This window comes from Poecilia reticulata, chromosome 5, assembly GCF_904066995.2.
Source record: "Poecilia reticulata chromosome 5, P_reticulata-male-v2, whole genome shotgun sequence".
NCBI classification, from domain to species: domain Eukaryota; kingdom Metazoa; phylum Chordata; class Actinopteri; order Cyprinodontiformes; family Poeciliidae; genus Poecilia; species Poecilia reticulata.
In genome coordinates this window covers 17,785,679-17,809,958 of record NC_088834.1, presented here as the reverse complement: position 1 = coordinate 17,809,958, position 24,280 = coordinate 17,785,679, and the positions used below count along the sequence as shown (strand labels likewise).

Genomic DNA, 24,280 nt, shown 5'->3' with positions numbered 1-24,280 from the left:
ACCTCCCCAGCCCAGCAGCTACACAGAACTAACGGGTACGCACCAATTCGACGCCGGCGCAGTCTGCGGCGGGGTGAGGACAAGGCGGAGTCTGTCGAGCATTTAGAAAGCGAAATGACATGCTCTGTTCTTTGAAATTAATGTCTAGTCTTTATTTATCTTGGTTACTTCAGGATTATGCTGCCCCACCCTCATTTAATGTCTTTGTTATAAACAATAGAAAGACGGACATCAACACAAACACAAAAATTGTAGCAAATGAAAATCATACAGTAACTAAGACATATTATAGTTATTGTCATTCAGGGACAATCAAACACTAGGTTAGATAAGGTAATTTTATTTATATAGCACAGTTTCAGCAATAAGGCAGTTCAAATACATGAATTAGAAGGAAATACAAACAAAATAACACACCACTAATGGGGAAACCACTAATATATAAAATACTGAAGTAGCCTGTATATCATTTTCTTTTCACTTTTGAGTCATTTCTTAGATTACTTCTTCTTACTTTTACTTTTGTTGAAGTAGTGCTACTTTTGCTATAGTACAACTTTTGGCTGGTCTACCCACCTTTTGCATTGACTTTCATCCTCATTTTCAGATGGTGCAGTTGCTCCCAAGTACCATGTTGAAGGGTCCAGTTCTTTAGCTTTATTTTCTGAAGCAGAACTTACTGATGTTCTCAAACTTTCCACAATCACCCTTTCATACATGGCAGTATTTACAGTGGATTATGTGAACTGGGTATGTCCTGGTTTATCAAAGCTTTCGCATATTCCATTTCCATAATTCATAGTTGATATTTAACACGTCCTTCACTCTGGTGTTCAAACAATTACATTTAGACTCATTTGTCTCTAGAGAACATTGTTCCAGCAATCATTGCCTTGGCCTTTAACCTTGTCGGCAAGCTTCAGTCATGGCTTTCATGTTTTTCTTGGAAAGCAACCCAATGAAAGTCAATCGTCTGAAGTCACTTTCTGATTATGCACACATGCACTTTCACAACAACAGTCACAAGAACCTGATTTAAATATTTTAGTGATTTCTTTTAGCATCTTGTAACTTGTTTTAATCTTGAACTTTCTGAGAAGGCATGTTAGGAGTTGTTATTATTATCCTTTATGTTCAACACGTCTCATTCAGATGATTGCTGTTTAGCAAAAGCCTGTTAATCAGTCATCAATGGAAGTCCGGCGCAGAAGCAGGGAAACACGTCAAGCATGCAGGACAGAGTGCCTCGAGGACCAGGGTTGGGAAATGCTACAGTATGTCTTTTCAGGCAAATGTCCTTCACACATACAGAGGAATATGGTAAGTGCTAAATGGTCTAGTGCTTTCACACGTAAGCTACATTGTAGCCACAGCTGCCCTGGGGCGGAGTGACAGAAACAAGACTACCACGCACTCAGTGCCAACATGGCCTCTGACCAGGACCAGAGGCAAGGTGAGTAAAGTGTCTTTCCCAAGAACATGATGACTAAAATGGATGAAACAGGGGTTCAACCTGGCAACACAGCGGGTGCAGGACTAAATCCTACCTCCTGAACCATCATTGGACATGTTTGGACATGTATCATTTGAGCTTTTCATGACACTATTCTAAAAGTGTAAACATGCATTTTCTTTTCAAGTCATACGTTCTTCCTCTGCCAACTTCCCAGTCTCTTTTCTCACTTCTGACTCGCTCGTCTGTCTCTTGTTGTAAAAAGAGCGAACCCCTACTAAGAAGAACCCTCCTCCTCCCAGTGTTTTATGGGAAATGTAGTCAATGAGGATGCAGAGCTTTACCCCCCCTCCCAAACAGCTGCGGGCAAAAGTTTGTAATCAAGTTTAGTCATGTTCAAAGTTGTGCAGAGATCTTGATCAAACATAAAGGAAACTAGTTTTGACACGGTAATAGCTTAACTGATAATGATTTGCTTAATATTTTTACTGTACTTTTATCAAACTTAAATGATAAAATAGTCAATTAAATTCGCATCGTCTTTTTTAAAGTTATGCCTTAATTAATGATTCAAACGCTTTCTAAACGTTATCTGAGTTACAAATCAATGGCGCCGATGTTGAATCCAATTAAATTGGTCTGCTAAAATAATGAGGCGTTTCAATGAATGTCCAACTTGGAGATCAGAATATACTGAACCCAAACTATGCAACTTGTCCTCAATCGAAATTCTTATTTTAAAAAAAAGAAGGAAAAAAAAAACCTCCTCGCCGAAAACGGTTTTCTTCTCAGTTCTGTAGCGCCATCATGTGATAGATCATTGTATAGCTTCTCAGACACACTTCAGTCTTGAAGATTAAATTGCAATATACAAGATTGTTGAGGCCTAACAGTTTAGGTATTTAAATAAAAACTGGTATTTAATGATCCTATCTGAGAAATGAAGAAAAGGAAATCATGTTACCCCATTATCTTTATTGCAACATCATTTACAGTACAATAACTGCCAGCAACATATTAAAATATAGAGATACAAGAAAATAGACACAAATTGAAGGACAACAAGGTTTAAAAGCACTTTGAAAATGATTACATTTACTTTGTTAATCGGACTGAATCTTTAATCGCTATTTACATTATATAAACTAGATATGAATATAGAATATAAAGGGTATACATTTATATACATTATTTATAAATGCTGGCTGATGTCATTATTTAATTAATATGTTATGCTGTTCAATCAAATGCATATTAGGAAATCACACAATCAAGGAGGCCAAACAACACCGAGGTCTCCTCAGAGATCCTGTTGTATCCTCGTTTATCGTTGCTTTATTTATTCGTGTTTGTCTGTTTTTGCATGTTGTGAAGACATATCCTTGTGCAACCTTATTATTATTATTCTTATTATTAAATCAAATGGCCTACTTGTGCTTCAGCCAAATATCAGGTTCAAACAAGGAAGGGGATAAATAAAAGCATAAATTAGCAGAACACCAAACATTGAGTTATGCTGCAGTGGCTGATGCAGATGATTCCTCTGCACACAAACACACACATAAAAGAAACCGAACATATATAAGGTAATAAAAATAAAAGGGGATTAAAAGAGGTTTGTTGCGTAACAAAAGACAAACAGGACAATATTAATATATTCACACAGCACTTTTAGTAGTCTGGTGTAAGATTTTTTTTTTTTAATCATAGAAAACAATATTGAAGTGTACAGTATGCAAGCCCATCGTCTTACTGAGGACTCCTAAGTTAGTAGGTTTGTGTCTGCCAAGAAGCAGCAAGGAAGACAGACGTGACCACCAATGTTGATAAAACACTCACTATATATATTTTTTTAAATCCAATGTGAGAAAAACAATCATTTTGCATTTCATTACTGACTCGGATTCATCCGAAATATCCACATAAAACATCCAACGTGACGTTTTGAACAACACTTCACCCATCGAAGGTAGACGACGAACACTTGCGTTATTAAATACTTTTGATCGGAGTATAGCGTAGATGGGAGTTAAACGTCACAGATGCATGAAGGTAGTAGTATGGTTCACTTTACAGTGGAATCATGGTTTTATCTTTCCAAATGACACAGACACTCAAACACCTCCAACATTACATACAATAAATTATTTATCATATTCAGGGAGCACATGACAGGAGTATATTCATTATCATGGAGGCTCTAAGGAATGTTAACTTTGATGGGGTTATTGCAGGTTATTCATACGTTACTAATCCACTATGTTAGGCAGAACAATCAAAAATGTTGTCAAACAAAAGGAGCTTACCCTTAAGTCACATCTTCAGATATATTTGTTTGCATTTCATCTCATTAACTGGCCTACATTGCTGTGCTTTTTGAAGTAACAGTGCTTTGCTAACCACCTGCTAAATAACAGACACCTTACGGCCGAGACAGACATGATCGGTCACTAGTGTGCGTAACGGACTAGTGTCAGTAAGGCTTGTCCTAATATTTCTAGTCACCAATAGCAATCTCTTTGATTAGTGACCCTGTTGTTGGTGGGGTTTCTTTTGTGCAGCACTCTGCCAAAACATATTCACACCCCTTAGGTTTTTTCTTATTTTTTGAGGTAATGATAACAAATATCAGTGAGTTTCAGGGCAATTTTATGTGATAAACCAGCACAAAATGGAGAAATAATTGTGAAGTAGAAAGAAATACAAATTTAAACCCAAAAGGTTGATGTTCTTTTGTATTCCTGCTACTCTGATACCCTCAGAGACAACAACTCTACACATACAGCCAGAGCTGTGATGGAGTGGTTTGGATCAAATTCTATTGCTAAAATGGTCCAAAGTCCAGAGTTTGACAAATCTTAAGCTCCTTTTTTTTTTTTTAGAAGAATAGCCAAAACAAATCTCAGTATGTACATGTTTAAATCTAGCTGTGACATACCCCAAAACATATTGCAGCTGTAATTCATTTGATAAGATGCTACAAAGTATCGACTCCAAATTTATGAAGAAGAATGCATGCAAAAGATTTTTAGTTGTCAACATTGTGAAAACCATTCATCCCCATACTTCCACTTCAAACCTATGTGCTCTGTGTGTTGGTCTATCTCATAAAATCTTGGGGGAAAAAAATGCTGTCATTTAACATTGCAACTTGACAAAATCTTTAGAAGCCCGAGGGGCATGAATAATATTGCAAGGCGTTGTACGTTTTGGTTATCTCCTCTTACGACTAGCAAATAATTAAAAACAGTTCATCAAATCGTCCAAGAGCCCAACCCCACGTTTATCGGATAATGCGGCCTGATCATCAGCAGTCTTCTCTGCACTGCGGTTATCTTTTTGGGGCTAAGCAATCCGACAGACGACGTCCTCAGTACCATTTCTACCTGTCCTCTTACTGAAAACAAGGAATACCTGCACAGTTTAGGCTTGTATTGTGCTATGTTGGCAGAATTCAAAACATGCCTTCTGGGTTATCCAGAACTAGCTAATCAGTCTTAGTTTTTTTTTTTTTATCTAGTAAAACGATATAATACACTTTTTAGACTATGTCTGATAGGACATATGTAACTGTGCTTTACATTTTCGTTTAACACCCTGGTCAACAGGAGGAATTGAGAGAAGGCTGAAAACTTCAAGGTATAAAATAAGGAGCAGCAGCAAGAGTTAGTTTAATGTTCAGGTGGCACACCTTGAAGAAAAGGCCGCATTTTTGAGCTTTGTCAGCTGAATCACTTGGCCACGTATTTGTTCTCGGTAACGAGTGTGCTTGTAGTTCTCTCATGTAATAAGCAAAAGCAGTGCCCAAAATGTAGCGATAATTGTCTTTTGCACTTTTAAAGTGCAACTGCTGTGAAAAAATACAATTATATAATTAATTCTAAGTACAGAAACTCTACAAAATATATATAAATCATTTTACATTAGCTGGTAAACAGGAAACGGATCAAAAATATCTATGTAAATTTGTAGTTTTCATATTAAAGATCCTTTCGGGGACAGGAGCTTACTTTATCTTTGCTTTTCCACTTTGTCCTCACAAAACTCAGCCTCCAAGTGTCACCGTCAATCATCACACGTCTGGCACTTCAGTAAATTAACTGGTAAAACTTCCCAAGCACTTCCACTGGCCTGGATCCACTGTTACTGTATGGTAGGATGTACAGTACAATTCATCTCCACCAGAACCAAAGAACTTAGAGAGGAGAGAGATGCTCCGCACCCCCAAACTCTCATCTCTGTGGCAGATATTCTCTTAGAAAAAAAGGAAGGGCATTTTCAAACATCAGTGATTGGACATCAAAATAGTAACATTACAACACAAAAATCCAAATCAACAATATAAAAGCTGAAAACAAAAAATAAAATAATACAGTAGGGTTTCTAATGACCACTGCTGGCTTTACTGCTGCCCGATGTCCAGTCAATGATGATAAAGCTGAGACTCATTATCATAAATAGGAAACCAATCCCAGCGAAACAGGCGGCCTGAAAGAGAAACGCAGAGTTCAAGGAAGAGATGCATCGATGGGAGGAGTAAGTGGCTGCATGATATCAAGAACTTGAACTTTTACAGGACATGATTGTTGATCTTACTGGGTTTGTTTGTTGTTTTTGTTTTTTAAATCAGATTTAGTTTGGTCCTAGAACAGCGTTGTGCAAAAATGTTTTCATTTTTCTACTATTAAATATGCATAAAAATCTGATAGCATTTATACAGATAGTGTATGTCTGTATACACTATCTGTATTTCACACCAGTGATGTTACATCACTGGTGTTGCTGCAACTGATATTAAGTTGTGTTATTGTGCTGGCTTTTATTAAAATAAACTGATTCTTTCTATGGTTGACCTTTAGCACAGCTTAGCAATCTCACTCTCAGATGCAGTAGCTCTGACTACATGCGTCTTCCGTAGGGCTTTGGAATGGCTGTACTCAAATTAAAGTTAGGAATTATTTTTCTTGTTTTCAGCAAAAAACTATGCCAATGCAATGAACTTTTATTTGAAGGCTTTTTAAATATATTTTTGCATATATTTAAATAAATGTATTGGTTTTCCCATAGTTGAACTGGTGTAAATGAAGGATTTGAGCAATATTTCCAAGAGATTCTCACCAGGATTTTTGGAACCGAGCGCAGAGGCTCCTCTTCTTTGGGTACAATTCGGATGTAGAAGACGGCAGGGAAAATGAAGATGAGACAGGGGGCGGACGTGGCACCTGAAGGTACATAAAATACGTTGAATTATTCATAAATCAGTTCAGTGTGAAAAATTAAACCCTGCAGAAGGTGCATCACTCTGAGGACAAAAAGGGGGAATGCTCACAATAAAAAAGTTTACCAGGTAAAACTATAGTTCTGAAAAGCAGGAATAAAAATCTGTTTTCAGAAAAATCATGGCTCTATGCACCTCTTGAGGCGATTTATGGCTGTTGTCTGTCCTCTGATCAAAAATTAGATGTAATAATAAAACATTGCAATACAAAAGAGGCAATAAAATGTTTGGTGTAGTTCTTTCTTATTATTTTAATGCCATTTCCACCTAGATTTTCCACAACAGTGACACACCAGATACAAGGAATAATTTTGCATTATACACTTCCATTTTATTATTTTATTACGAAATTCCCCGTAAATAAGAAACATTTCATTCGTAAAAAAAAAAAAAAAGTAACTACTAGTAAAGACTTTAGGATTTCTCCATTCTAAAACATAAAAATAAATTAGTTTAATTAAACCATAAAAACAAGTAAATTCTATATGGTAGATATTTTTGTTTTTTTCATGTATATTTTGTGGCTTGAGATAAATTTCATCTAGTAGGAAGGTTGCTGACCTCTAAAATAAAAAGTTTGTATGCAATGCCAAGTACTTTATGAACAACCTATGCACTATATACTATGTCTGGACTAAGGAATAGCGATGCAGAAATCTTTTATCAGAAAACATCATACAGGCGTGGCAAATATCTCAAAACCTGCACAATCATGCAAACAGGCTATGCAGATCTTTATGTTTTTTATTTTGTTATCTCAGAGAGTTTTATGTTTCTTAGCAAAATTTTATAAGATACATATAACCTCAAAGTTGAGAAGAATATGAATTCTTTATTTTAGCCCAGTCTTTGTCTTTCTCTGTATGTTATGTTTAATTTCCACCCATTTCTGCTGAACTAATAAAACGTCATTTCAACTTCAGGTTTTCAATTCTAATCTGATGAATTCACATCTTTTTCTCAAGATCAGTGTAATTTAACCTACCAATAACCCCAAAGATGCCCAAGATGTTTGGGGCAAAGATGACCAGCAGGTTGATGAAGGTGAGCAAAGTGATGGCAATTGCAATGTGACGAGGCCAGTAGAAGGTTTTATTGGGGAACATCATCTGCTGGATCGCTCTCCTCACCTGATCAAAACACAAAAAGGATTTAATTGCTTTATTAATTTAATAACTTTGACAATAATGAAATATCGTCAAGGCAAAAGACGATATTTTAATTAAAATGGCAATCAGCTGATGGGCTTGTGTACAAACATTGAGTGCTAAAGTAATTGTACTTACAGGAAAGAGCACGATCGGTACTGTGAGTGTGACAGCAGTGAGAACAGCCACACGCACACAAAGGATTAAAGTGTCATAAGGGTCGATGCGGCTGTATGTGTGAAGTAGCTCTGCTTCCACTTCGTCTGCAAGAGGCCAAAACAGGAAAACAGAGATTCAAAGTGAAATGTCAAAATTAGAGAAATTATGGTGTACTCCTTTGTAAAATTAGACTACATCTTTATGAATTCTGGCTATTTACAGGACTTTTAGCAGCATAACTAAAACATGAGGGCAACTCAACAGAAATTCTTTAGTAAACCAGAAATCAGCCGTCCTCCAATGCTATATCAGCCCATAGATCTAAGCCCTCTAAAAAAACTGGGAGGTCCTCAAGAAAAGGGAGTCAGGGCTCAGGATGATTTATAGCGGTATTCTCGAGTGGTGGAAGAGCAAAGGTATTCTAATTTCAGAGGAAAAAAACACAGCTCTTAACCCCTGAAGATCTTAAACGTCTCCCAATTGTATAAAAAGTCAATACTTTGATTCCTTTAATTAATTGGGTCATGAAAGTAAATGACAGTCTGTTCCTGGGAGCAACATGAAATCTGATACATTTTTCTTCAAAAACTGCTTCACAGAAAGTTTGATTTTAAGATGCATGAGGAAAGATGAACTGACTCCAAAACATGTCTCACCAGACAAAGTCTGATTTTATATTTTCAATGATTGAAGGTTTTCTGAATAGCTACCCAAACATAAATAAAGGTTAATACTATATTTCTGTTAAACCCCTAAAGTTATTTAAAAAAAATATGGCCCTATAAATGTACAGCAGGTGTCCATCTCCATTAATATCCTTGAAATATCAATAATCAATAATGGGGTAAAAATGTTTTACAATCTGTGGGTCACAAATGACTCACAGGTTTCACATTGAACTAAAGAGATTTCTTTAAAAAATTCCGTTTCTAGGTATTGATTTTTTTTAACATGAATGTTTATTTCTCTATTTCATATAGTATAATATGCAATAGAAAAAAATAATAATTTGAAGGCTTTTTTCCCCCTCTCATCTTTCACATTTGTGTCAATAATCATGGAGGAACGTGTTGATTTTTACCTGAGGCCACTAGAGGGCATGAATGTATTATAATAGTTATAGCTCTCAATTTACTACCATTTTATTTCAATAGATTCACATTTAGTAATTTTGGTGCATTTATTAAATGAAAACTGAATTTGAAAACGCTTGTGTTTTTTGAACAATATGAAAGAATTGAACGCTTTCTTCAACCAACCAGCAGTGAAACATGTTCTCTAAGACAGAAACGCAAATTGTCAAAAATGAGAGAATACGAGGGCTTACCGTAGAAAGTTAGGTATCCAAACAGAGCAGCCAGGAAGTACATGACGTACATAACTGCAATGGAAATATTGGACACGTGCTGCATCTTTTTCTTAGTGGGACTGAAATCAGAAAAAAAAAAAAAAAATCATCATGTGGTTACACCAATATTCAGTTTAATTATGTTTCCAAGCAATGCCTGTTAAACCAAATACAAATGCTGACTTCACCTTTAACCCTAGAAAACATTAGCAGCTTTTTGTCAACAAGGGATTGTTCATTTCGGCTAACGACATGCTACACGACACAAAGCAGTGCAGAGACATTTCAAAATACAGTGAAAGCAGTGCATGTGACTAGAATATGGCAAGCCAAGCATAAAGCACACACACAGTAGCTTTCCTCTGTTTATTAATGTCTCGTCCAAAACAAAGTTAGCAGGAGGTTTCCATCATAAGAACATACTTGCGCAGCTCTGTGTAGATAGGGAGGACCTCAGGGTGGCACACAAAGGCGAACGCCAGGATTGGAATGGTGTAGGCCGTCTGTAAATGAACCCCAACAGGTCACCATAGATACAGCAGCGCTATCCCTGCCGTCTTACCACCAACTTCTCGCTGCACTGCCCATTGCTGCCTCTGACACATCACAGAGAGCTAATTGTTTCCTGTGATTAACTTGGGCCTGGCAGCAGACCAGCTTTAGCCTATTTAAAAATGCCTTGGTGCCTTGTAAGCCGCTAACCAGCTGGACTTGGTCATAGTCGAGTGAGAAGAAGTACGGGGACACTGACAAAATGTTTATAGGGTTTTAGGAAAAATCTGGAACAACGAGAGAATATTTGCTGCCGCTCTGAAAAGTAAAACTACTCGGTGAAATTATGCAATTACGTTCAGATTGATAAGACAATAACGAAGGGTCAATCAAGATTATGTGAGGATTTTGAAAACCAAAAGGAACTTAGAAAAGTGTCCAATGTTTTACCATCTCAATTGTTGGTCCTGATATGTCCAAATTTGATGGCTTCTCTGTGTAAATCAAATGCTTTAAGTAACTGCTGCACTACTTCAGAGTCAAAATGATTTCTGGTCTTTTTGCCCCCTTGCCATTTTGTACCCTTGTAGTTTTGGTCTTTTCTGTCTCCCATAGCGCACTTCATACCAACCGGGGAGAGGTTAAGTACTTTCTCTAACTAAGCAATGGACAAGTAAAAGCAATGTTCTACAATTTTCTATTAGTTTAATGTCAGGAAATGTTATGTAAGTTTCTTAAATAATATCGACCAGCAGGGGTCGACTGACACAAGGATCAGATTCAGTGGTAAGATGCAATAGAAAATTTTCAGAATATAAAAATTACATGCAAAGTGTGGGGATTTTTCAAGATTATTCAAAGTGCTTCCCTCCATATTTTTGTCACACATAAATGTTTCCAATGGTCAAATAAATATTAATGATGGCTAAACGTAACTTGAGTAAATACAAAAAGTGATTTAAAAAAAAACCTGGCCCTAAGTAGCAGACTAAAAGATCTCAAATGGCAACCCATCATGTGCCAATTCAAAATAAATTTAAAAAACAGATGAGAAAGTAATTGACATCTATGAATTTGGAAAAGGTTTGCAAAACCATTCAATTTCAGGTATCGCAGAAGTCTGATGGCAGTGACAACCAGTTATAGGTCTAAGGCACATTTTGTTTTTCACAAAGAGCCAGAAAGGTTTGAATCATTCTTTCCTTTATAAATAAAACTTGAAATGTATTGTTTCAATAAGATAAAGGATTTATTCACAGGGACAAAATGCAAATAAGAAGGAACAAAATGACAATCCGTAGGAAGAAAATGGGGGTACCAACTGGCATGGAGGCAAACTGACCCAGAGGCAGTTCAGGGGTTCATTCTGTCTTTGGGCCCTGCGTCGGTCATAAAGTCACACAGGTTTGCAGCAGGTTCTGATCCGTTTCAAACCAGGATTCCCATGCTTTGACTGTGAGAAGGGACTGGCGACATGCTGATGACTATGACATAAGTGGGTGGCTTTCAGTGCCCATAGCAGTGCAGGTGAACTTGCAGCGTCGTAGAAAGTGACATGCAGACACGTACTTGTGTATTGAGGTTGGCCATCTTGGGAATGCAGGCCGGGTTGTCCTCCCCACCGGGGTCGTTGACGGTGACATTCAGCACGCTCACAGTGCTGTTATGAGCGAAGTCCACAAATGGACATGGGAGGTTGAATTTCTTGTAGATGACCTGCACATGAATGCATGAATGCAGAGACAATTGGTGTTGCAGCAAAAACAAAAAGCAGTGAGACAGTTAATATTGGGACAGGCTGGAAATATGTCAATGAGAGAAAGCCAACAAAAAAGAGAGAGAGGGAAGGCGGCGAGTGGATTACAGCTCACAGAGCCAAAACTAGGTCAGAGAAGGAAACACAGCCAGGGACTGCAGCATGTGAACATTAGTCCATAGCAGCGAGTAGGAAATACTGAAGAGCTGGTGGGAAGATCCCAGTGCATCTGGTCAGCATGACACAGACCAGGAACGGGAGACAACATGTGACGTGTACAATGCACGTATGTACAGTTCATGACCAGAGGACTCACAGAAACAAGGAAGAACACCATGCAGCTCAGTGAAAATCCACTGGTGTATCCCAGGTATCCTGAAAAATAAACACTTTGTTAGCATTTAATATCATCACAGAGTACATGGCAGCGATTAATAAAGACCTAAAGTTCATGTGATATTAAGTTACATAATGTGTTGAATATATATATATATATATATATATATATATATATATATATATATATATATATATATATATATATATATATATATATATATATATATATATATATATATATATGTTTCACATTATAACCACAAACTTTGATCTATTATATTGAGACTTTTGGCAAGCAGTGACTTGGGCCATTATGTCAGGAAGGTGAGAATATTAGAATGAAATGGCTGGGAAATCATACATGGTTTTTATTTAATCTTGTCCGTCATCAGGACACAAACCTACGACAAAAGACTATAATTATGTGCCTGTTTGCTCAATTTCCAACCTTAATTTTTGCCTTTTTTTCTTTAATAAAAAGCTATGGATGCACCATAAGCTCTTACAGGCACTCAGATAAAATTGGTTTCCTCTTATAAAAGCCATAATATGACACACTCACCCAGCTGTTTCATCAGAGCCAGCGGTAATATCACTGTCACAGAGACGATGATGACCAGATAGTTTCCGTTCAGGTACCATTCACTGTGGAGAACCAGACAGACACAGCAATTATGGTATTGATTTGAAATTACTATAAAGACTCCTCTCAGTCTCACTTATTTTAAGGATTTGTGCTAAATGAAAGCTAAGCACAGGTGCAGGAGAAATAAGATATTTGGAGTTTTAGGAGTTATTAATGCGTCGGGTTGTTAAATTCACAGCTGAGCAGAAATTAATGCAAACCAAACGTACTGGGTTGGATTTAGATATGTTCAAAGTAGACAAAAACAAAAGCTCACTTGCTGCTCACAGAGATGGAGTGAGAATGTGAGTTTAAGGTATTCAGAAAAAATATTCAGGCATTTAAATCATTACCAATCACTACATTTAAAATTGATTGGGCTTCTTTAAGCACTTTTTTATATCCAGCATGAATGCATCACCCATATTAGCATAAGATCAAGCATTAAATGGGGTAAATAATACAAACTTTCACATTTTTTGGCTCATATTTCACATCACAGGTTGTAAATTCTTCAGGAAAAAAAAGGAATCTGAACAATAAAATAGATATTCGAGATTTAAATTGATCATTTGTTTCCCACGTGGAATATTGAGAGAGGTTGTTCTTGGTCCAGAAAATTTATAATAAATAAAATATAAGTAAGTTATCTATCTAACAAATAATTATAACTCTGTGCCAAAAGTGAATTCTAATTTTTTATTTTTTTTGCTAACAATGAAGATTCTGGAGAAAAATAGCGTGACATTTTTATTGCTTTGAAATATTTTTTCAAACTGTAATAAATGACTGCCATAACAGCATTTTTTCTGTTATTGGCTTGTCTGGGTTCATTTTATTTGTTTTTAATTATGAATTGTTTTCTAATGTCACAAACATTTGTAAATGAAATTATGAAAACATTCTTAGAACTGACTGCATGGAAAAAGTTAACTTGTTTTATATATATTAAAAAAAAAACATTTACAAATAATTTTCTGTTCCTGGGGTTGTAAAATAATATTTTACCCTTCTATTTATTTGATATGACAACACTGGACACTGGAAGAGATTAGTGTGGAACTCATGACAGAATCCCATGAGGCAATCATCGGCATGTTACAGTCACAAGGCTGTCTCTGTCAAGGAAAGAAAGCTCAGAGGTTTATTTTTAGAGCCGCACAGCAGGGGGGATTAATTTCTTGCCCTCTGTCAGGTGGGAACCACCACAACATGCAGCATCTGTTGCAACACTCTCACTTTTTAAAGTAATAATGATGCTATCTCATGTAAAAATGACAGGGAAATCTACAACTTTCTGTGTATTACTGTCTACACTACTTTAAGGACCTGAATAGTTGATAATTTGACCATTTACTATGAAATACAAATATATATATATATATATATATATATATATATATATATATATATATATATATATATATATATATATATAGCTTATTTTTTTCACTGCAAAGAATTCACAAAGGAGAAGCAACACCACATAAACACTAGATTTAAAAAAAAAGCTATTTTTCTCTAAATACAAATACTTTATTCAACAGTGTCCCAGCTACAGTGGGGCAAAAAAGTATTTAGTCAGCCACCAATTGTGCAAGTTCTCCCACTTAAAAAGATGAGAGAGGCCTGTAATTTTCATCATAGATGTACCTCAACTATGAGAGACAAAAGGAGAAAAAAAATCCAGAAAATCACATTTTCTGATTTTTAAAGAATTTATTGGCACTATATGGTGGAAAATAAGTATTTTGTCAATAACAAAAGTTCATCTCAATACTTTGTTATATACCCTTTGTTGGCAATAATAGAGATCAAATGTTTTCTGTAAGTCTTCACAAGGTTCTCACACACTGTTGGTGGTATTTTGGCCCATTCCTCCATGCAGATCTTCTCTAGAGCTGTGATGTTCTGGGGCTGTCGCTGGACAACACGGACTTTCAACTCCCTCCACAGATTTTCTATGGGGTTGACATCTGGAGACTGGCTAGGCCACTCCAGGACCTTGAAATGCTTCTTACGAAGCCACTCCTTCGTTACCCGGGTGGTGTGTTCATCGTCCTGCTGAAAGACCCAGCCACGTTTCACCTTCAATGCCCTTGTTGATGGAAGGAGGTTTTCACTCAAAATGTGACGATACATGGCCCCATTCATTCTTTCCTTTACACGGATTAGTCGTCCTGGTCCCTTAGCAGAAAAACAGCCCTAAAGCATGATGTTTCCACCCCCATGCTTCACAGTAGGCATGGTGTTCTTTGGATGCAACTCAGCATTCATTCTCCTCCAAAGACGACGAGTAGAGTTTTGACCAAAAAGTTCTACTTTGGTTTCATCTGACCATATGATATTCTCCCAGTCATCTTCTGGATCATCCAAATGCTCTCTAGCAAACTTGAGACGGGCCTTGACATGTACTGGCTTAAGCAGGGGGACACGTCTGGCACTGCAGGATTTGAGTCCCTGGCTGCGTAGTGTGTTACTGATGGTAGCCTTTGTTACTTTGGTCCCAGCTCTCTGCAGGTCATTCACTAGGTTCCCCCATGTGGTTCTGGATTTTTGCTCATCGTTCTTGTGATCATTTTGACCCCACGGGGAGTGATCTTGCGTGGAGCCCCAGATCGAGGGAGATTATCAGTGGTCTTGTAAGTGTTCCATTTTCTAATAATTGATCCCACAGTTGATTTCTTTACACCAAGCTGTTTACCTATTGCAGATTCAGTATTCCCAGCTAGGTGCAGGTTTATAATTTTGTTTCGGGTGTCCTTTGACAGCTCTCTAGTTTTTGCCATGGTGGAGTTTAGAGTGTGACTGTTTGAGGTGTGTTTTATACTGATAACGAGTTCCAGTAGGTGCCATTAATACAGGTAACAAGTGGAGGACAGAGGAGCCTCTTACAGAAGAAGTTACACGGCTGTGAGAGCCTGAAATCTTGCTTGTTTGTAGCTGACCAAATACTTATTTTCCACCATATATTGCCAATAAATTCTTTAAAAATCAGAAAATGTCATTTTCTGGATTTTTTTTTCTCCTTTTGTCTCTCATAGTTGAGGTACATCTATGATGAAAATTACAGGCCTCTCTCATCTTTTTAAGTGGGAGAACTTGCACAATTGGTGGCTGACTAAATACTTTTTTGAACCACTGTATGTGCGTGTTTTTTGTTTCATAATAACGCTGATTTTTAGATGTTTCTGATGTTTTAGCCCACTCCTATGCAATTAAATGAAACAAACCCACACACTCTGACAGGACGAGACACCACCAGGGCGACCTGGTTTGTTATCTCTGATAAACAATGATTGTTGACCATTGCCCACAGCCACACGGTGATAACAGGTTGAACGCACTGCGTTCAACATACACATACGCATGTATGTTGTCACTTCCACTACAGTGGTACTGATCTGTCCAAACATTGCCATGAAAAATACTGCAGCAGCAGGTGCAAAGTTCCTCCCTGAGTCTGGCGCAGATCGGCTGAAAACAAAGGACCCAAAACTGTTTACCCAAAAACTTCCAAGAAACTCTTGACCCACTTAGCACAGGGTTGTGTAACCATTCTCAGAAACGAAAAGAAGGTGCAGATACTCCATAACTGGAGCAAAGTCACAATGAGAGCGGGTTTTGTTTGTCTCCTAGGCCACCTGCAGTAAGCAGTGATATCCCACAGTTTACATTTTCAGCCTTGCTGCGTTTTGATGCAATCGCTCTCACTGGACCTGGCGCTCGACCCTCTCTGGGGTCACAATCACAGCTGTTCTCACACCAGCTGCTCCAAGCGTGGCACCGGGCCCAACAACTGGCACGGCTCGGAAGGATTCTTCGGTCTACAATTAAATCTCTGTCCAGTTCCACAGGGAGCCGATGGGATGACTCACTTCCTTTTCGCAGATTGCTCTTTCATCATTAAGCGTGATTCAGAGACGGGCTTTTCTTGCCTTAATGTCATTTATGTGCATGTAGAGTGTGAAAAAAGCTAATTAAGAAATACAGACGTATTCACACACTCACTTTGGACTTTTACATTTTGTCGTTTTATAACCACAAATGAGCTCTGAATAATAACCACTTTTATTTCATATAAGACGCCAACACAAAGCAGCACATTATTGTTCAATAATCAATCAATCAATGTTCTCATATTTTTTTCTAATTAGTCTGGCTGAGCTTGAGTTATTTTACAAAGAAGAATGGGAAAAAAATGTACATCTCTAGATTGGGACAGGTGTGCTGTGCATACCCTGAATCATAATGCCCACCAAACTTTAAGTGTAGCAAAAAGATGAAAACCATGTAGCATTTTCATTCTGCTTCACAATTCTCCGTGTTGGTCTCTCTCTTAACAAAATGCAGGGGGAAAATGTAGGGAACTAAATGCTATAGCGATGCATATTCTATCAGCAGAATTGTTCACAATTTGCATTTCATGTATTTATTTTAGATAAAATAAATCATGTGCCAGCCACTCACCCTGCAGGCACGTCCACCTTCAGAAATGCCTGGATTACCAAAGGGAACTCATACTTGACTATGTAAAGGTAACTGGACATTGCTGTGGATCAGAAAGAGATAAAGTTACAATGTTGGCTTTTTCACCTTTTGAAACAAACAGGAGTTTGCACACCACATATTTTGAGACAGAAAACATAAAAACGCTATGAATAATTGCATATATTTCCACCTTTAATGTGTTACATATCCTGTAATATCCAACTGGCAGAGAAACAAATTGAATAAGTGTGCATGAGCTAATACTAGTTTGAACTGCTTTTTGATTCAAGTCCAGCATCTTTTATAGAACTAAAGTTCAGTTGTGCTGGTAGAATTTTCCGGATATTTACTCATTTGTATCTTTCAGCTAAAGCCATAGTTTGCAGAGAGGTTGCAAAGGATCACAAAATGATGTCATTGTCCAAATGTATGAGTCAGGAGAAGAATGTCATTAGTAATTGGACATAATATGGAACAATCAATATTACTAAAAGTGGAGGTTTCCTTAAGATCTATCAAGATAAGAAAGAAACCTGAAGGGACTGCAGGACCTTCTGGCAGGAATTGAAAGTACAAAACAAATTTTACTTTATTTTTTTATTTATCCAGACTAAATAGATAAATAAACTCTTAAAGTTATGCACAAAAATGACACTAGACATCACGCTCTGGGGCTTCTTCGGATGGAGCCAGACTTCGGGTCAAGGTGGAGGAAATTCAGCTTTGAGCCTAAACCTTTAGGTGTCTGCTGGAAATCTGAAGATTAAGTCAGATTTTATGTTTCCGGTATCACAGTGAGACCAAGCAACAAAATTTTGGTTTCAGCAGAAAAAAAAAGCTTTGAAATGTCTAAAGCAAAGTTTTTTTTATACTTAATAAACATATTTTCGAGTTTTTTCTGTGGCCCTGCTAGTCTTCTATGGCATGCCTGGTTTTCAGCTAGGATCTAACTTACTGTCTCTAAAATCTTGTGGCATTTCAGTCAAAATGTGTTGCCTATTTCTTGTGCAATCAACCACAGAAACAAGGGACAACTTGTGTGTGTGACAGGCTGCCCCTACAGAGATAACAAAAGTTTATCTTCGGAGCTTAAGAGCCGTTTAAGCCTGGATGATTCAGAGATCATGGTTAAGCGAGAGCTTAACAAAATAAATCCGAGAAATCCTAGTTAAATATTGTCTAAAGCCATTTTAAATTATTACAAGAAAGTCTGCATAATGTTTTTTTTTTTTTTTTTAAAGAGAGCTGTTCTTTTACAAAAGCCCAGCGAGGGACCTCACCTCCAATGTTCTGGAGCGTGATGGCGATACCTGCAGCCATCTTCCCCGCAGTCCCGAAGGCCCTGTAGCCGAGCTGCTCATACGCACGGATACCTGAACCACAAACAGAAGACAAGAGAGAGAGACCGTGTTGCAACCACAACAAAAAAAATGTTAAGTATAACTATGTTTGTGATTCATTTACATCAGATTACTTTAGATGTTCACGTACCTACAATACCAGACGACTTTAGCAGTAAATGGATTGAATATGACGAAAGAACTGCGACCACCGTGAGGAGCAACCTGAAACCGCCAGAAACAGATCGAGATTAGCACCACTTCAACGAAACTTCAGAATGACTACTCACTCGCTCTTAAGACGTAGGACTAGATATAAAAAATTAAAAAGCCTTCCTGTTGAATATTTACACTATGTGATTCACTGCAGGTTATTTAAACAGCTGCAGTTCAGACGTAATGTGTTTCATATAGATTGTATGAGATGAGAAAACCCTGCGGCTCTCCTGGACTGTTGGTCCAGCTGATTCACAGAGCTCACCCCGTAAGCCTCTCTGTCACCAACACACAAACACACCAGCTGGGCTCTTAAAGGACAGAAGAAACACACAAAAGAGAAGAACAGCTTTCTCTCCGTTACTCAGCCGACGTGGAAAAATACATCCAACGTTACTTCCCTTTTCAGCTGTTTTTACTCGAGGCAGAGAACCTCTCTTTACTTTGTTCATAATCAGCGGGTTTGCATTTATTAAAATTTTTTGTCAATAATTGATTATTCTATCAATTACTTTAATCGGAAGAAAACTTTGGGACAGCAGATTCTTCATTAACCACTGAGGCCTTTTTTTATATACAATATTAGAAATACATCAAAAGATACAAATCTATATTTTTTAAATGAGGAAATAAACATTTATTCCATAAAACATGACATCATAGCGTTCCCTTAGTGACGCCTGATCATCTGCAGCAAAGGATGAATCTGCAGCTGATAGGAAACTGATAACATCAACATATTTCTGCTTGACTTTACATCAATACAGCGTAGAAATCTGCTGATTACTTTAATTGACGACTAAATTAGTTGACGGCTACTTCAATAATATGACAATTAATCAAATTAATCGTTTCAACACTACATTCATTTCCTGCATTCTGATGCAAATATAAAATAATCTCAGAGTGCACCAACTTAAAAAAGAAAAATTTACTTTGAGACATTTTGTAAAGACACATGTAATATGAAAAAGGATTGATCGCATCTATATTTAATAAAGTACCAATTGAATGCGTGACCAGAATTGATTCTTTTTGTGATTTAGAGCGAAATCTTTAGGAGAGAACTTGAAATTAACTCCTGGGATAAACCCGTGGCCCGAGGGCGTTTCATGAATGGTTCTCTGATCCACTGGCATTCTTTGACCCAGTTCACCTCATTCCAACCATTTACTGTTTTGTCTTTTGTTGTCTTTTTTTACTACTGGCAACATTAACTTTCAATCCCACACAAACACTCTCTCAACCCCGCTCTCCCTTTCGAAAGGCCGGGCGGTTCTGTCTTTCACCGCGACTTCAACTCTTGGCCGCCAAACAATTTTCTTTTTCTACAAACTGTGTGGGAGAAAGCTTAGCTGACTGGGGGGTTTGAAGTCAATCAGTCAAGTAGAAGTGGGAAGACGGATCTGCTGACACTCAGACAAACTGACACACTTGGGTCTATGTTGCCCGACCCGCTGAAATTCCACCCCACAGCATTCCTACTCGGAACCAGGACCACTGACCCAAACCACACACCCACAGAAGAAATCTCAAAGAAAGGGCACTCGTGTATTAAATATAATTAATTATCAGCTGAAAAAAAGGTGCTACAAATACTTGAACACTGCAAATGTTTGTTCAAGTAAAGAAAAAATGACTGAAGTGAGTGATGCCTGGAGACATCTGATAAATTTCAGCTTGATTGGAAACCCCAAAATCCTATCGCTTAGTTCAGTTTACCAGGAGTCACAAAGGTCATGACAGCAGGACATACCGTGACTGCGTCCCTGTTCTTAAAATAAATTATTAATAATCACTTGTAGAGGAGGTGTGGGGGATATTTTTAATGCTTTTAAGTTAATAATTGCATAAAATCTTATTAATATTTGTCATTAAAACCACACAAAAGAGAAAGTACAACTTCAAGATCAATTTGGGAAACTATCCCAATGCTACCATCCTTAATGGTAGCATTAAGAAATGCTACCATTTCTTAAGTTACTCAAAAAGTTATTAAAAATTGATGCAAGAAACTAAAAATAAAACTGCTTTTGGTGATCAATCTTTTTGAAATGGTTTTGGTTTTTTTTTTCTTCTAATGCAAAAAATAAACAACCCAGTGTAGATTTGCAAGCTACATATCAGAGCCGTTGTTAATGGATTTAGTCATAATGGAAACCTGTTGTGCTAAAACACGGGGTTCGACCCCTGGAGGAAGTGGCCCTTCAGAGCCCACTCTGCCTCGAAAACCTTTACAGAAATTGTTCGGACGCTAATGGTGACTCAGGTTCAGGTCTAGAATAACATGATTTGTTATCATATCAAAGATAAGTGCAATAGAGAGAATCTTTATTTCTCATTAAAACAGAAACTAAAGCTCCAAATGAAACTCTGACAGAGCTTTTTGACAGAAAAGCACTCAAGTTTATGACATCAGGAATTTTCTAAAATGCTTGAGATTTTACATAAAATCCTGGGACTAACAATGAAAATAGAAATAATGGGTGAAAGTGATGTGGGCCTATTTTGACAAAGGTCATTGTGATTCAAAACATGTCACATCACCACAGAAACAGTTTAAACTCAACCTTTTTCCATGCCTTTCAGTTCTTTAAATCCTATAAGAAATGGTCAAAATCCCTGAGTCTTCAATGTTGTGAAATGCTATAGGGTTGACCAAAATAATAAACAGGATATGTGGCAGTAAGTATAAAACATTTCTTAACATTTTGCCCACTCTGAATAAATAATAAAGTTAATGTATCTTTGGTATATTTTCTTGATAGAAAATATTTACGTAAATCTGTCCCATCTTTAAGTGTCAGTCAATAGCAATATCTTATAAACAGAGTTTTTTTTTGGTGCTGCTCACTAAAAGTTGCAACAATCCTTCAAAGATCACGACATAGACAATGCATTGCTCAAGGCAATCTTTTCAGTGGCTTGAAAAAAAAAAAACTATGACAAAATGTACGCTATGGCCATTGTTACTGTTGACGTTTTGATTTTTTGGGGGGGTTTTAAGCTAATATTTTATTTTGGTCCTCTGACTGTTTTAGTAGGGCAGCCCAGGGGTTCAGAAGGATAATGGGGAAAATTAAAGAGGCAATCTGATGCCTGCTGTCCAATGAGAAACACAGAAAATCTGCCAGTTTTCTCAGCCAAATATGTCACACTTGTTGCTTGTTCCTCTCAGCGGCTACTCTATTGTTTAAAACAAGATCCGACATAAACGCAAATACACAGCCTTTCATCTGAAACAGGATAGACAAGCGCACGCTATCTGCTGCACAAAGTCACGTACTGCTAATTAACACGTGATCATATTAATATATAATGTAGCCCAGATGACTGGGGGATTATTTTCAGCTTCTGTCTAGCCTGGTGTCAGAACTACTGCCGTTCGGTGACAGAGTTCAGTCAGCTAACATCCAGAAAACCCTCAGTCACACTACACAGATCAAAATAAGGAGCTTTTTCTGCCATAGGGGGAAATCCTCTCTTCACAAGACTGCCTTGAAGAAGAGGTCAAATCACATCCTTCAGGATTGCGTTTCTGAATATTAAACAAGCCTGTCATTTTCTCCAGAGGAGATGTGAATCTGGAATAACAAAAAGCTAACTCTCCTCAGCTACATTCAGTTTTTTACAAATAAACAACAACAAAAAAAACATACTACTACCAATCTTGAGTCAGAAAACATTCAAAATGTTGCTGGAACTTTGTGTTTAGCTTCACTATTATAAGCAAGAAAAATAGACTCAAACTATTTTTGAAATGCCTGATTAAACCAGTTCCAACCTCTGCCCAGTCATAACATGACGCCATTGCGAAGAATAAAAAAAAGATGGTGCATTGCTGCTGAGGGAGAGTCACGCTTAGAAAACACAAGGACGTCCATAAACATCCAGCCATTCGTTTTTTACTGACACCAACATGAACGTTTTTTTGGAGGGGTGGGGGGGGTTTGTTGTCAGAGGAACATGGAGTAAAAAAAATCCATGACAGCAACAGGAGTGTAACCTTCCTGAACATCTACACTGACCAGGCATAATATTAACACGTAAATACCATTTGTCTATTTGTTGTGTCACCAGTTAATAGGCATCAAAAGCAGGAAAAAAAGCACACTAAAAGCCAACAGTCTGCAAGAAAACAAGCAAACTAGAATGCTTGACATTTCTCTCTTCATGTCAAAGAATAAAACTGAAATGCTACAAGAATAAAAAATGTTTAGCTGCTGCTGGTGAGGCATGTTCCTTAAAGGTCAAAAGCCCCAAAGTCATGAATCTGTTGCACCAGCCTGCTATGCTGCAGACTTTTAAATGTTATGCTGCTAATTCATTATGCACACAGACTGACTCAAAGCAGAGAATCAATCAAAGGGGAATGTATTAAAACTCATTATTTTCTACACCTTTGACTGCAATCACTGGCTTTATGAAATGAATAAATTATTGCTTGTGCTTAAGCATCAAATGTACCCAGTATCACCAGTTTCTTTGTCATTAATAATGTCTGCTAGAGGGTTAATACAAGGTGATTACATTCCATTTAGAAGCTATTTATGTCTGGCACAAACTCACACTGCAAAACTCTCAGAGGGTTGAAAATAAATCAGAGTTCTGGGAGCTGTAAGTCAGCAAGTGTAGCCGCAGAAAGTAATTCCAATCCAATTAGGGTTTTAATGCATCATCATCATCGTTGTTAATGCGTGACTTACAGAAACAGGACGACCCCTGTGTTGGCCATGGCGTATGCAAGTCCTAAAATCCCACTTCCCATGATTGCATTGCCCAGGTTGAAGACGGACATCCCAAAGGAGGTTTTCCCTTCAAACTGCAACCAAAGTAGAACAGGGGCTAGTTGCATTTCGGCAGACATCCCTGTGTGAGGAGTGGGATCGTGCCGAGGCTGAGATGTGTGTTAACTCACATCCGTGAAGCGCGTTGTTTTCTTATCCTCGGCGCCTGATAAGAACTCCTGGTTCTCCGGGAGGCTGGCTTCTGTGTTTTCAGTTCTGTGAGGACTAAAGATTGGAAACTGCTGTAAGAATATGGAGCATACTGCAAACACAGATTTGTAAAAAAAATCATTCAAAAGCTATCTCTTCTTTTTGGGGGAATTTTTATGACTTATTTATTAATTGAGCAAATTCTGGGTAAACTTTGGACACATCTGTGTCGGTATCTTCACATCCCTTGAACTTTTCCACATTTTGTCACAAGAAAGCCACAATTTTGAAGGGGATTTTACTGGGATTTTACATGATAGACAAAACCAAATTATCTTATAACTATCAGGTGGAGGAAATTTTGTTTGTTTTTTTCAATTTTGTGAAATTATCTTTCACTGAGATTAAAGCTACAAGGATTTTGCAAGTATGTTTAGAGACTAAACTCTTTATACATTCTTTTTTTTCCAAAATACTGTACCTTAAGTTCAGTCATATAAGATGGAGAGGATCTGTGTGAATGACATGTGAATTTTCATGTCATGACACATTCTACATTAGACTTAGATCTGGACTTTTACTAGGCCCTTGACACATTATTGTGCTCTAAACTAATATGTTTTACTCTGGTCGGCCCTGTTGGAAGAGGAACTTCTGCCCTTGACTCAAGTGATGTGCAGGCTCTGACAGGTACGCTT

At 37.5% G+C, this 24,280-nt stretch overlaps 1 protein-coding gene across 2 annotated transcripts in view; it reads right to left on the bottom strand.

Annotated features, from left to right (window-relative positions):
- Nucleotides 1–2,408: 2,408 nt before the first annotated feature.
- Nucleotides 2,409–24,280, bottom strand: part of LOC103465227 (sodium-coupled neutral amino acid transporter 3-like) — a 38,516-nt gene continuing 16,644 nt past the window's right edge. For both annotated transcript variants that reach the window (XM_008409862.3, XM_008409863.3), the window contains 14 exons: nt 23,564–23,657; nt 23,352–23,467; nt 18,581–18,654; nt 18,370–18,462; nt 17,069–17,150; nt 12,536–12,618; nt 11,951–12,009; nt 11,448–11,594; nt 9,810–9,889; nt 9,366–9,466; nt 8,018–8,142; nt 7,717–7,861; nt 6,572–6,675; nt 2,409–5,941 (listed from right to left, as the gene is read on the bottom strand). In XM_008409862.3, coding sequence (XP_008408084.1) covers nt 5,837–5,941; nt 6,572–6,675; nt 7,717–7,861; nt 8,018–8,142; nt 9,366–9,466; nt 9,810–9,889; nt 11,448–11,594; nt 11,951–12,009; nt 12,536–12,618; nt 17,069–17,150; nt 18,370–18,462; nt 18,581–18,654; nt 23,352–23,467; nt 23,564–23,657 — 1,408 coding nt within the window. In that variant the 3' untranslated portion in view covers nt 2,409–5,836. The remainder of the gene's footprint in view (nt 5,942–6,571; nt 6,676–7,716; nt 7,862–8,017; nt 8,143–9,365; nt 9,467–9,809; nt 9,890–11,447; nt 11,595–11,950; nt 12,010–12,535; nt 12,619–17,068; nt 17,151–18,369; nt 18,463–18,580; nt 18,655–23,351; nt 23,468–23,563; nt 23,658–24,280) is intronic.